Raw genomic sequence first — 13178 nt, forward strand, 5'->3', positions numbered from 1 at the left:
CACCATTACAGCCATTACGGTAATGATCCCATTCTCCTGTTTCCCGTTTTCCCTGTGGTCGTAGTGAGTGTGTGGAAAGCGGAGTCTGCCTGCTGCCTCCCTGTGAATTTTGAAGCACATCAGCGGCCATGGCTGAACGCCGCGCCTTCGCGCAAAAAATCAGCAGGTAAACGACTTGAGACCTGGTAACGAGCTCGGTAAAGGCGCACCTTTGTCGCCTTTATGTCGGTCGCCCTCAGACCACCGCTATGGGAACCCTGTGGAGGAGGCCCAGCCATCAGCACAGCCGTGTTGCTCCGCATAGATATCTATGGCTGCTCCGAGCTAACCGCTTCTTAGCCAGATTGATGCTCAGACCCACCCAGACAGACAGCGACTCCGCTAGCTGCTAGTCTCTCACCCCCCCTAATGCTAACAAAGAAGCGATATGTACTATTGCTGTAATAAATGTATCTTGGCAAAACAGCGCTAAGGTTTTCAGTAATTATCCGCACCCAAAGGGACTTGCTGTAAATGGGAAAACCGTTAATTTTTCGACAGCTAACGTTAGCTATCTTGCCTAACTGTTACAGTAGCTAACGATGTGGAGCTAGGTAGAGATGAGACTGAACTTTGTTGAGTTATGTTTTAAGTAAGAACCCATTAACAAGAGAGAGCAGATAATTGTATTATTATACAGTAAGACTGGAAAAACTCCTCCCTGAACAGCTATAAAATAGTGATATTGTAATCTCTTCCACGCCCCTCAGATTTATCAAAGTAATCTCTTTAACAAAGGGCTTTGTGCAAGCTGTCAAATACCATCGTCCCAGGCGATAGGTAGTTAGGTCAGGTAGAGATGGACTGGTGTCTCCCACAACTGTCAACATAAACATGATTTAATCACTTTGCATTTAAAGTCAGCGCTAATTACTTAAATTACAGATTAAATTTATTTCTCTGCTTCTTGGTTCCGTATTTCTCTGAACCAATATGTCAGACGTCTTTACTGGATGAAATTAGATTTTACACTCTTCACAAATATGGCCTCAAAATTCACCATAGAGATAAGCCAACAACTTCATGACATAGTTTCAACAGAAAATGAGCCTTCACAAAGGTGGTTGGCTGCTGGATCAGATTGCATTGCACAAGTCTTTGTGATATTGTATCCGCTGTATGAATTTGTGGAGTTGGCATCTCAATGAAACTTCCCTAAATAAATAAAGGTTAAAATGTTGTTTGCCGTTTTCAGACTCTTAGATTAGTCAACTTTATTAACCTTGCTTATGTTATTCACTTAGTAGTGGAAAAAAAAGTGCTTCTATTGTACCTTTTTTTGAAGGGTGCTGCCTTTTTAGAAATGTAAGTGAGTTAGCTTGTGTCACATGTTGAGGCAAATTAACAATTGACAGTGACTTTGGCCAGAAGTTTATCACAAATCACATGTCTCAGTTGAATGGTTTGCTTATATTATGATCTTCAATTGCTTCCCACCAGTTCATATTTTGTTCCTGGGAGTTATTGTTGTTACCATCTTGAAGAGATGGCCACAAAGACTGTTTGTTTAATGAAGTTATTCCTCTGTGCATTGACCAGTGCTAAGTAAGGGTCTGGGAGAGGCATTGGGGAGGACTGTGGAATGTGTTTGTCGGTTCAGTGCTTTTGCCTTTCTCCAGTGGTGACAGCGCTGCACTGCAGAGGCCACTGGAGCTCTACTACAGTCAGTACATTACCGTGTTTATCTTAAGCTGATAACTTGGACCAGGCAGCTGTCATTGTACCCTCCTGCTTTTTTTTTGCAACCTTGTATTTCTTATGATGGTATAGGGATGAATTCAGCACTAAGTCTAGACATTTGCTTTTACTTTCATCATTACTGTAATCATAAAGTAACCTTCAAACTAGTTATTGTGATATTGCTTTCAGGGTGAAGAGCGAAGACAGGCAAGAAAAAGGGACAGATTGTTGGTTACGAAAGTGTAATGAGGGATGAATTGTATAGCCTCTGTGTTAGTCTTCAGTTGCAGTCCATCTTGTCCCTTATCCGGGGGAGCAGCTCCAACAGGGGACCCCAAACTTCCCTTTTTTTTTTGGAGATATAATCCCTCCACCTAGTCCTCCTTGCTCATCATTAAAGGAGGGTAATCACTAAGTCCTGAGGAAACCCACAGTTTTCAAACCCAGCCTTTGACCTGAATTGTGATATCATTACTGTAATTAACCCGATTCTCAAACCATTGTCCCCTATTGTGAACAGGACTCATTCCCTACCTGGAGAAGGCATTCCAGGGTGAAGAACCATGGCCTCCGACAGGATCCTCATCCCAAGAAAAAGGGACAGATTGTTGCCATCAGGACCACATCATTACAGCGATGAAAGTCCCACCCCGACTACGCCTCGATAATGGTACAAACGGATAATCGTTGGAGCTGTATAGCCTCTGTGTTACCTGTGTAACATCACCTTGAGTCTTCAGTGTCTAGCCTTTATCATGGGTTCTAATTTGTTATTTGTTTGTGTCACTTTGTGCTACTTGCTGCGTTGTTGTTTTGTTCAAGGCAAAGGTCTGAGTGGTTTTGGTGGTTGCTGTGATTTAAAGGACCTGTGTATGTGTGTGTGGCAACAGCAGCGTTTGAACACCAGGAGCTTTGTGCTGACCACTGGGGTCCAGAGATTTTTATTAGTTTTTTTTTCCTCTCTGGGTTTAATATATGATGCTGTCCGAGGCGACACAGTAAGACTATGAGACACAAAATGAAAATCCTAAAAGGACAAGAAGTGCTTAATGTTAGTAAGCCCCCGTATATGACAGCTTAAGGGATTTATGTGGAAATTCACAAAATCCAGCAGCGTGGAGTGCTTTTAATATTTGAATTTATTTGAGTTGAATAGCAGGACTTCTTGCCAAACACCAAGTGTCACTTTGCATTGAAATCACAAAATATCTTGCAAAACAATATTACTGCATACTATTTGCCGATAAGTTATTACTTATTTTTTTTAGATTTCATTTTCACAGCTAAAAGATGAAATGTCACTTAGCCTATGCTTGGCTAAAGGTATTTTATTAAACTATGAGGTTAAATTGGCTTTGAAGTCAGTTGGTTTGTAGTGTCTGTTTGTTATCAGCCATAGAGGTGGGACAAATACCACAACTGATATTGTAGTGTATCTTGTGGCGCTGTTGATACAGTGGCACCAGTGTTGCGATTTATTTCCCTTTTGATACTTGCGTGTGTTTCTTTTACTGCACACATTTGAAATCTGAACTTCTTTAAATCAATATTTTCTTTTTCAATATTTAGCTCATGTTGCTTAATTTCGCCATTCTAGGGAGATATTTTCCTCTTCAGTTAAACAGGTATTAGGATGTGTCTAGTCCTGTAGAGGAGGGTCTGGCTAGTCAACACAGCATTCCTGGATAGGAGAAAAAACGTGCCGTAGTTTATTGGCATTTCCTTAAACCAATCACAATCATCATGGGCGGCGCTAAGCACCAGGCAGAGCCACGGTGCCGCTGAAAAATGGTCTCGGGAAGGAACTTGTTTTTGTGGAACATGTGTACGTTCAAAAGTTGTTTTAGTTGTGCAACAGAAAACTCAGATTGGACAGATAGTCTAGCTAGCTGTCTGGATTTACCCTGCAGAGATCTGAGGAACAGTCAACCATAGTCCTCAGAAATCAACTGGAGTTTAAAATTCCAACACAAAGAAAGTGGAAGGTAACGGACATCCGGCCGAAAAGAGTGAAATCCGGCGGAAACGGAGCAATCCCAGAAGTGGAACGTCGTGGATATAGACTAGGATGTGTCATACAAGATTGCCTTGCAGTATTGATCATAATGTATCATAGCTGAATGTCTTTCAGTATTGTGTATTGCAGAATCACCTGTATTCTTATCCCGTTATTGTTGTGGACACAATATTGTTTAAGTATTGTGTTGTTACTTTTCCTGTGATTCTCAGCGCTAACTTCAAATAAGCTGACAATGTCTATTGTGTAAATCGTTACACTGACTTTTAAGATTCACTATCTCTCTTCCTCCCTCCCCCTATCTCTCCTCTGTTTGCAGGACTGTGGCAGCGGAGGTTAGGAAGCAGATAGCTGGCCAGTATGTGGGCTCCCCACAACTCTTCAAAAACCTCAACGTTGGGACTGCCACAACCAACACAGTGAGTAGTCTCAAAGATGTTCTGAAGGCCAGAGCCTAATATTGACATCCGGTCTTAGAACATCATATGAGTGTGACAGCTGCTGCTACTTCATTGTCTGATAACGTCCGCCTAAATTACAGTGACAGTGTCTGAGCTCTCAACCATTGAGATACTGTTGATTTTTTTCACATTTGCCTCAATATAATTCTGATGTCTGCTATGTTGGGCAAACAAACACACACACTGATGAACTGTCTGCTCACATGCCATTGTGTGTTACGTGTGCAGTATTTTAACAGTATACCTGCTGACAAGTGTACCACAATATTACATCCTAAGACAAGGATGTCATTTTCTGGTGATTTGATTGGCTGCACAGCTGTTGTTTGTGTCTTGCTAAATACCATGAGGGATAACCATTAATTGACCTATTCACCACATCCAGTCCCTGCTGCAGTGTTTGTAGGTTTACAAATGTATGAGGCCAGACAGTATGTTTGTTAAAAGGGTAGTGCCAATTGAACCTCAGCAGCCCTGAGCCAACGACAGCAGCACCAGCAAATACTCCCCCTCTCCTCCTTAATTAGGCTACAGTTGGCTTTTAATTAAAACTGTGAAGTTATTTGTGTTTAAATTCCTCGAGAGGCAAATACACACACACACACACACACACACACACACACACACACACACACACACACACACACACATTTTCACACTTAAACTGAACCCATTGAAACAAAGATTCCCCGTGGGTGGGTTTGTCATTTTAGAAGCAGAGTAAGACCCATGAAACCATTGGTCTAAGCTTGAAGTAGCACACTTGTTAATCTGGTTACTTGAATCCGGTTGAGTGCATTTTAAAGGATTTGCCCAAATCACACATGCATCTTTCCTAGAAGTAATTTTCCTTTTTAAAAATAAAGATGATCCATAAGCTAGAACTACTCTCTCTGATGCCGATTAATAAAATGAATCCCCTAAAGCAGGGGTGTCAAACTCATTTTCACTAAGGACCACACTGGAAAAAGAGCATCACACCAAGGGCCAGACATGTAGTTTATTGACGTGCTTTTGTTACTGCGAGGTCACTTTTTTTTTAACATTTTGATAGCTTTTCTTTCCTCATTTTTGTTGGTTTTGTTCAGACTTTTTTGTGGCTTTCTCAGACATTTGTCACCTTTTTGTAAATTTGTTGCTTTTTACGACATTTTTGTATGCTTTTTGTTGCATTTTTGTTGACATGAAGCCCTACAAAAGTCATCAAAAGAGTTCCTTAGCCATAGAATTTAGCAAATCAAGCAAAACAATGATACATTTTTTTTAGCAACAACCTGTTTCACAGCCTGAATATGAAAACTCTCTGCTTCTGGGGGAATTTCTGAGTCTCAGAGTCGGCAAATCTGCCATATGTCTGCTTTGAATGTCAGGTAATTGCAGTTTAAAAAAACACTTTCCTGTGTTTTTGGTTTGGCGCACAACTAGGAGGGCCAAAATTTATTGTGAACCCAAATTGATATACGGGCCTGTTCTAAATCTGCAACGGGCCGGATTTGGCCCGCAGGCCTTGAGTTTGACACATGTGCCCTAAAGCCTTAAACTAGAGACTTTAAGACTTAACCAAGACATTTATTAACTTTAAAAACAAGAAGAGTTGCTAGCAGACAGGAGAACTGAATAGCTGACGATGTCTTCACAGCTAATTAACTTTTCCCATCCCTTTGATCTCTCCCTCTCATCGCCCACCAGGCTCCCCTCACAGAGGCGGTGGAGCCGGTGGATTTTGAGGAGTACCTCATCACTCACCCTCCCATCGTTGAGTCGGGTCCCCTGAGAGATCTGATTGAGTTCCCCCCAGATGATATTGAAGTAATCCACACACCCAGGGAGTGTCGCACAGTGGCGCAAGCTGTCCCCGAGGAAGGGTAAGGCTGCTGGTGGTTAAAATACTGAAGGTGATCGAAGCAGGTGTAGAGTTAGTACAGTGTCACACCACACGGTTTTCTCTCATATACTCATTTTGGGTATTGTATAGGACCTAGAGATTTTTTTTTTTTAATAGATCTATGCATATATAAATTTTCAAATTCTTTTATCAAACCATTACATTTATATATTTTGTAATTAGATGATTTAGTTACTTAAATCTATGAAAAACAATAAATGAAGTAAAATACGAATTATAAAATAAATACATGATTCTGAATTTGAACCTGAACATTTAATTTTCATATTAGTTTATGAGCAATGTTTTTTTAAATTTAGTTTGATAAAAAAAAAAATTGTGTTTTTAAAATGTTATCACTTGGCATGCCACCCTCTTTAAATTGTGTGCCACATGGCCATGAGGTTGTGCTAACTCTATCATTTCTGCTTTCCTTGCTGCTTTGTGTTAGAAGCTGCACACAGGAAGTTTTATATATTATTTAACTAGTCATACCAATCAATATCATATCTAAAGAAAATAAAGAATGTTGTTTTTGTGTATGTTTCTATTAGATTCTTTTTTTTTTTTGCTAGGAAAAGTTTGCAAAGTGTTGCTGCTTAGTGTTTACACTGCACCACATGTTTAAAGATGAAAGACCAATGGGCTTGATGTCATTACTGTAGCTCTGGCTCTTGGTATGTCAGAAGGGGCAGCACAAATATTGCTAGTGTACTTCACTTTGTGATGTACCACAAAGATTAAATGACATCAGCCTAGTAGACTGTCATCTTTACTGACTTAGACAAATGCATTTGAGGTCTGACTCTTGCTATTAAAATAATAAAGCTTGTTTGATTGTCTGGCTGCAGGGACACTGATGCTCATGTCAAAGACAGTGTCAGATCCTACACAGAAGACTGGGCCATTGTCAACAGAAAGTAAGACTTCACTGTGTGGAATTATTCATGTTTTTTATCACCCAATTTCACTCATTAACTGACGTATCTGTGAAATATTATGACTGTGTTGAGCATTAATATTTAAGTAAATGACTGCTTTCACCCTTAGATACCACAAGCTTGGTACAGGCTTTAACCCGAACACTCTGGACAAGCAGAAGGAGCGTCAGAAAGGCCTGCCCAAACAAGTGTTTGAGGCTGATGAGATGCCAGACAGCAGCAGCTACCAGGATGACCAGGTACGAAATCATTCATTGGTGAAGAAGAATTTTTGATCTCCTCTTAAAACAATTTCAGATTGGTAATCTAAACTTATTTGGATGACCATACATATTTTGATACAACAGTTTACCAAAATTCTGTACCTGTGAGACTACTTTCTTTGTGTCGTTTGTCCCGTAGGACGACCTAAAGCGGCGGTCGATGTCTATAGATGACACCCCACGGGGCAGCTGGGCATGCAGCATCTTTGACTTAAAGAACTCCCTCCCTGATGCCCTTCTCCCTCACCTACTTGACCGTGCCCCCAATGAGGAGATTGACAGGCACAACGAAGAGCAGCGCAAGGCCAACCGCCACCGCGAACTGTTTGCTCTGCACCCTGCCCTTGATGAGGTAGAGTGTACCCTTTTATCTTTGCTGGAACTTTCTTCTGCTAGTCAACATTACATAATTTCTTGTGGGTTAGTTAACTCAATCTTTGTGTTTAAAACCAGTTCCAGGATTTCAGTTATTTTCTTTGTTAAAAAAAAAAAAACGTTGCATGAATTAGGCGTTTTTCATCACCGCATCCGACAGTCACAATCGTTTTGATAATTTTTACAGGTTTTGTATGTGATCTTCTGTGTAAATGTGTAGGAGGAGCCCATTGAGCGCCACTGTGTGCCTGAAGTACCCAAAGAACACTTTGGCCAGAGGCTACTCGTCAAGTGCTTGTCCTTGAAGTAAGTGGTGGACAGCCTTTTTCAGGGAAAAAAAAAGCCCTTTAGTGCTTTTATTTAACTGCTGCTTTCTGCTGACCCACTCCTTTTTCTCTCCCCTTGAAGGTTCGAGATCGAAATTGAACCGATATTTGCTAGTTTGGCCTTATACGATGTCAAGGAAAAGAAAAAGGTAAGCTGTTATGCTTTCCTCAGTGCCTCCTCAGCCCTGAGTTGTTGGGTCACTTCCGCAAACCATTAAAATTGTTGGGAGGCCAAAATGAATTTGATATGTGGACTATAAAATTTTATGTTGTGGCCCTGTTATGCTTGTAAGAATGCAGTTAAATCATACACTGGAACCATGTATCTATCTAAAGAAGACCACCCACTGCTGGTTCCCTCCACTTCCCTTTACCTGACAAACACTAGAGGGTAGCAGTTGCCTTGATAAGTAGATCTCTCATATATATTGCGCTGAACAGGAGTTCCATTACTTTAAGAAGTGGGTCATTTGTCACTGAAATGTTATCATGTTTAGTTTGTCTGCCACCAGGAGCAAGAAATCAGGTTGCATGAACACAGCCATTCACTCAAAAATGATGATTGAATGCTAATTGTTGTTGTGTGGTTACATGATTACATTTATGTTATTGTTTTAATCATCTGTGTGTCTGTTTGGATGTGTCCTTCAGATATCGGAGAACTTTTTCTTCGACCTAAACTCCGAGCAGACGAAGGGGATGTTGCGTCCGCACATTCAGACAGCAGCCATCTCCACACTGGCACGCTCTGCCATATTCTCCATCACCTACCCCTCCCAGGATGTCTTCCTTGTCATCAAGGTCAGACAGTTACAATATCATTTCCCCTGTCTTGTCAAGTCTTGTTTTGCAAATAAATAAATTAGTATTAATAACATATTTCACAGAATGTAAGACGATGACCCTGATTATAAGGTGATCCAACACCTGTTTTCTGGAAATGACTTTTTTAATATACAAAACACTTTGAGACTAGTCTTGTTGGGAAACTTTCCCCAAGATAGTATCAGTCCAAGGAGAAGCAGCTCCTTTAAAGCCTTTTTCTCTTAAAGTGACAGCAACAGATGATTCAGTCTGTTGCTGTGTAACGCCAGGAGAAGTTTTCTACACATTTCCACTTATCATTATTTCCATCCTAAAAAAAAACACACTATGAAAGGGCTTGAAGAAACTTGCTAGCCTAATAACATTAAGATTACAAAAATCTCACTCCGTAGGAACAGGTGTTACATTGGTACTCTCAAGTAGTATTGAATAACTCTGCTTTTTCAAACGTAGTATCCAGAGGAAAGTGTCTCCTTAAATGTAAGCCAGTACCATAACTTAAATACGATTTATACTATAAATTTATTTATACTATAAATCGTATTTAAGTTATGGTACCGTCAAATACTATAAATTGTATAGTATTTGACGGTCAGTCTTTGTTGCTGTGTGTGTGAGGATGGTGACTACAAGTGTGTGCTTTGTCCCCAGCTGGAAAAGGTACTCCAGCAAGGTGATATTGGAGAGTGTGCTGAGCCCTACATGGTCTTCAAAGAGTCAGATGCTGCCAAGGTATGATCAGTGTGAATTAGATGTTGAATGGGACATAAAACATTGTGAGGCTTGTCCCAGGTGTTATTATAATAATACAGATAATACGTATGTTCCATTATGGTAGCCACATGTTTAATATAGTTTACAAGCTGATATCAATCACAGATATACCTAACTTAAGTAACCATGTATTTTTGTTGTAGAATAAAGAGAAGCTGGAGAAGCTTCGTGGCCAGTCAGAGCAGTTCTGCCAACGTCTTGGCCGCTACCGCATGCCTTTCGCCTGGACTGCCATCCACCTGATGAACATTGTGAACAGTGCTGGCAGTCTCGAGAGAGATACGGAGCTGGAGATGAGCCTCTCAGGTCTGACGTTACCTTTTATCACGACCCTTTGGATTGTAACTGTAAGCATACAATATCACGGTATCAAGTTTTTAACAGACAAAGTGTGGAGGCACAAAAAAACTTGGTTAATATGTTTATGCCTCCCCCCACCCAAAATGGCCTCAATGTCACATATACTGTAGTTATCAGGTGGCAGAGACTGCAACAGAGCCCTGGGAGTCACGCATGATGGACATGGACTTGTCAATACATTACCACACTGTAAAATCTTTATCTTAAAACAACTTTCCATCAGTAAAGAGGGCAAGGTCAATTCAAACAGAGAGCTAAACATCCAAACAAAACATCAAGCCATATTGATCCTGGGTTATTTTTAGTTTGACCTTGATGATTGTTTGTCTAACCTTTTAACCCTCTGGGGTCTGAGGGTATTTTCAGACACATGATTTTGGCATGTTCTGCTACTGTTGTTAAATTAAACAAATGTAAGCATTATTTTTCAAACTACCAAGACCATTTTTTGGTATTCGGCACAAGCTCAGCAAGAATAATATCTAAGTAGAATGTATTTTATAATTGTACTTTTTTTTAAATAACTGGTAAACGAATAAGTTGTGGTAGTAGTTTTAGAGGTATGCTGAAATTTGTGTAAAAAAAACAAAACAACAACCATTACCTTACCCATTGTGACGATTTGTTTGGGTCACTTGAGGTGATTCTGTTAAGTCTTGACGTACAAGCACAAACGTACATGTCAATTGTTTTGTGACCAAAAGTTGACAGTTCGAGTAATTGCTCTTTTCATTGAATATGCAAAAGAGTTGCTCTGTTCTAATTTACGAAATTTAAATCTAAATCCCATATTATTTGGCAGTGGACACATTGGAAAGTGTAAAATATAAGGTTTCTGTCAATATTTTTGTTACACTAGTATGAAAAAGAACTCGTGAAGCTATTAGTCTAAATACATGACAAATTTGTTCTAATCCTGTTGACGGAGCTCTGGACCCCAGAAGATATGACAGAAATGTTTACGCTCTGTCACACTGTCATGGGATAAATCTTAACTCTGTTGTAGCATCTCGTAAAAGAAAAAGCTGTCAATATAAAGAATTCTTTTTTTCTCTGTATGTAGAGCGAAAAGGCTCATGGTCAGAACGGAGGAACTCGAGCATCATGGGAAGGCGTTCCTTGGAGAGGACCACCACTGGAGACGAGTCATGCAGTCTGACAGGCTTTAGACCTGCAACACTTACCATCACCAACTTCTTCAAACAGGTCTCCACAACCACATATATACACACAAACACAAGTCTGAAATAATTTATATATATTTTATTCACTTCTTGCGATGCACACACACAAAGACAGATATGTCCTCTAGCTTATCATACACTGTTCTGCTTTTTCTTTGTAATTTGTAAATTTAAATATTTATCCATATATTTTAGGAGGGGGACAGACTGAGTGATGAGGACTTGTATAAGTTCCTGGCAGATATGAGAAGGCCTTCTTCAGTGCTGAGAAGACTCAGACCCATCACAGGTACAAACATGTAGATTAAGTCGTCTTTGATTTCTTTATCCCGGTAGAAGTTGTTAGCCCGATGCTCATCTTTAATTGGCGTTGTGAATTTTCTTGAACCACTTGTGTTTTAAAATAATATGTACTTTTTTTTACGTTCACTCCCTGTCAATTCTGTCCTCTGTGACTGTCACCACAGCCCAGTTGAAGTTGGACATTTCTCCAGCTCCAGAGAATCCCCACTATTGCTTGACCCCTGACCTTCTACAGGTCAAACCTTACCCAGACAGCAGGGTACGTCCCACCAGGGAGATCCTGGAGTTCCCTGCCAGAGACGTCTATGTGCCAAACACCACCTACAGGTAAAAACCATTCTGAGTGTGCAAAATGGAGCTTTTGTTTCTCTTCTTACAGTTTAGTCAACTTTGCCTGGAGAGTATTTTGATTTGTCAAGATAAAGCTTTCCTGCAATAAGTTGAATGAATCAATTAATCAATTTGAAATGTATTTAAACAAAGCCCTTTCATGCCTGTCATTCAGGCACAGCTCTGTTGTCTTACATGTTGATTAACATCTGTACAAATATTGAATTTCAATAATAATTCTCTTACTTAACTTTTTTATTTGGGAGATATTTACTTATCCAAGGACTACAGCGTGATATTATTGATTGCCTGTTCTAGGTAATATATAGGTAGAAATAGGCAAAATGCCACATGCTCCATGAGCCAGATGCAAACTCATTTCAGTGATAATTTAGTCAGTGAAGGACAACCATCTCAATCAAAGCCTTTATCTTCCACCTGCAGAAATCAGTACACATGAATTCAAGCTATGCACAGTGATGACTGACACTGTGTCTCGTTAATGTTTACCTCATGTTACATGCCAGTGTACTGTGTACATATTCCATCTGAGCAAATGCTATTTCTGTCAAGGTCACTTTTTACCAGACATCACTATCACAGGCCTCATTTGTCTGCAGATAACCAGGTGCCTTCCTACTGTATATTACCTACTGCCTGACCTAATTGAGAGTCAGCAGAACTGAGTGAAGGGAAATCATGTTATTTTGAATGTTCTTTTTTTTAATCAGTAAGTAAGCCTTATTGTTATGTATACATTCCTAGTATATGTATATATGTCAACTGTACTGTATGAGATCATTGAACCTGAACAGTTCTACTAGGTTTCTAAACTTTATCAAACAACCCTGTTTTCATAAGCTTTAAGCCGGAGGATACATGCCCTGAGCTGCAAAACTTAACACATTGTATACTTTGAACTACCACATATAATTACTATATATTTGCAGATTATAGCAACATGGAAGCATTCAAATGGAAGCATCCACATTTTGAATTAATATATTGTTTTAGCGATCATTTTAAAGTTGTGAATGAGTATACTTTCTTACTGACTGTGACGGCAGTACTTCATCTTACATGTAATACTAGGGTTCGAGGCCATTTATTGGCTTTTGTTTTTTCCCTCTAAAATCTTATTTGGTTCAAGTTATAGATCAACACTATAACAAATTTAGTCATGTTAGATAGTCATTTAGTCAAGATTTTTATTTTGTCTTTATAAATATGATGTGCTACTTGTCATGGTGACTTGTTAGCATGAGGCACATTTACAATACAGTTAGTTATGTTGTAATATTGGACAGGAGTCAATATGACTCAATAACATAGGACATATGTTTTTCTAACAATACCAGCATAGATCATATAATAGCATGAACATGGTTTAAATATTTTACAGAGTAAAAAAAACA

The 13178-nt window shown here is 39.6% G+C and overlaps 1 protein-coding gene across 12 annotated transcripts in view; it reads left to right on the forward strand.

The window, feature by feature from the left end:
- Positions 1-13178, forward strand: part of dock7 (dedicator of cytokinesis 7) — a 51782-nt gene that overhangs the window by 8 nt on the left and 38596 nt on the right. For all 12 annotated transcript variants that reach the window (XM_028588515.1, XM_028588518.1, XM_028588523.1 and 9 more), the window contains exons 1-14: positions 1-166; positions 4056-4155; positions 5887-6062; positions 6934-7002; positions 7133-7262; positions 7426-7638; positions 7882-7967; positions 8070-8136; positions 8639-8788; positions 9464-9544; positions 9730-9892; positions 11010-11152; positions 11326-11419; positions 11598-11760. The exon at positions 1-166 is cut by the window's left edge. In XM_028588515.1, the coding sequence (XP_028444316.1) occupies positions 129-166; positions 4056-4155; positions 5887-6062; positions 6934-7002; positions 7133-7262; positions 7426-7638; positions 7882-7967; positions 8070-8136; positions 8639-8788; positions 9464-9544; positions 9730-9892; positions 11010-11152; positions 11326-11419; positions 11598-11760 (1673 nt within the window). In that variant the 5' untranslated portion in view covers positions 1-128. The remainder of the gene's footprint in view (positions 167-4055; positions 4156-5886; positions 6063-6933; positions 7003-7132; positions 7263-7425; positions 7639-7881; positions 7968-8069; positions 8137-8638; positions 8789-9463; positions 9545-9729; positions 9893-11009; positions 11153-11325; positions 11420-11597; positions 11761-13178) is intronic.

The sequence above is a fragment of the Perca flavescens genome, chromosome 9 (genome assembly GCF_004354835.1).
Source record: "Perca flavescens isolate YP-PL-M2 chromosome 9, PFLA_1.0, whole genome shotgun sequence".
In the NCBI taxonomy this organism is placed as follows: Eukaryota; Metazoa; Chordata; class Actinopteri; order Perciformes; family Percidae; genus Perca; species Perca flavescens.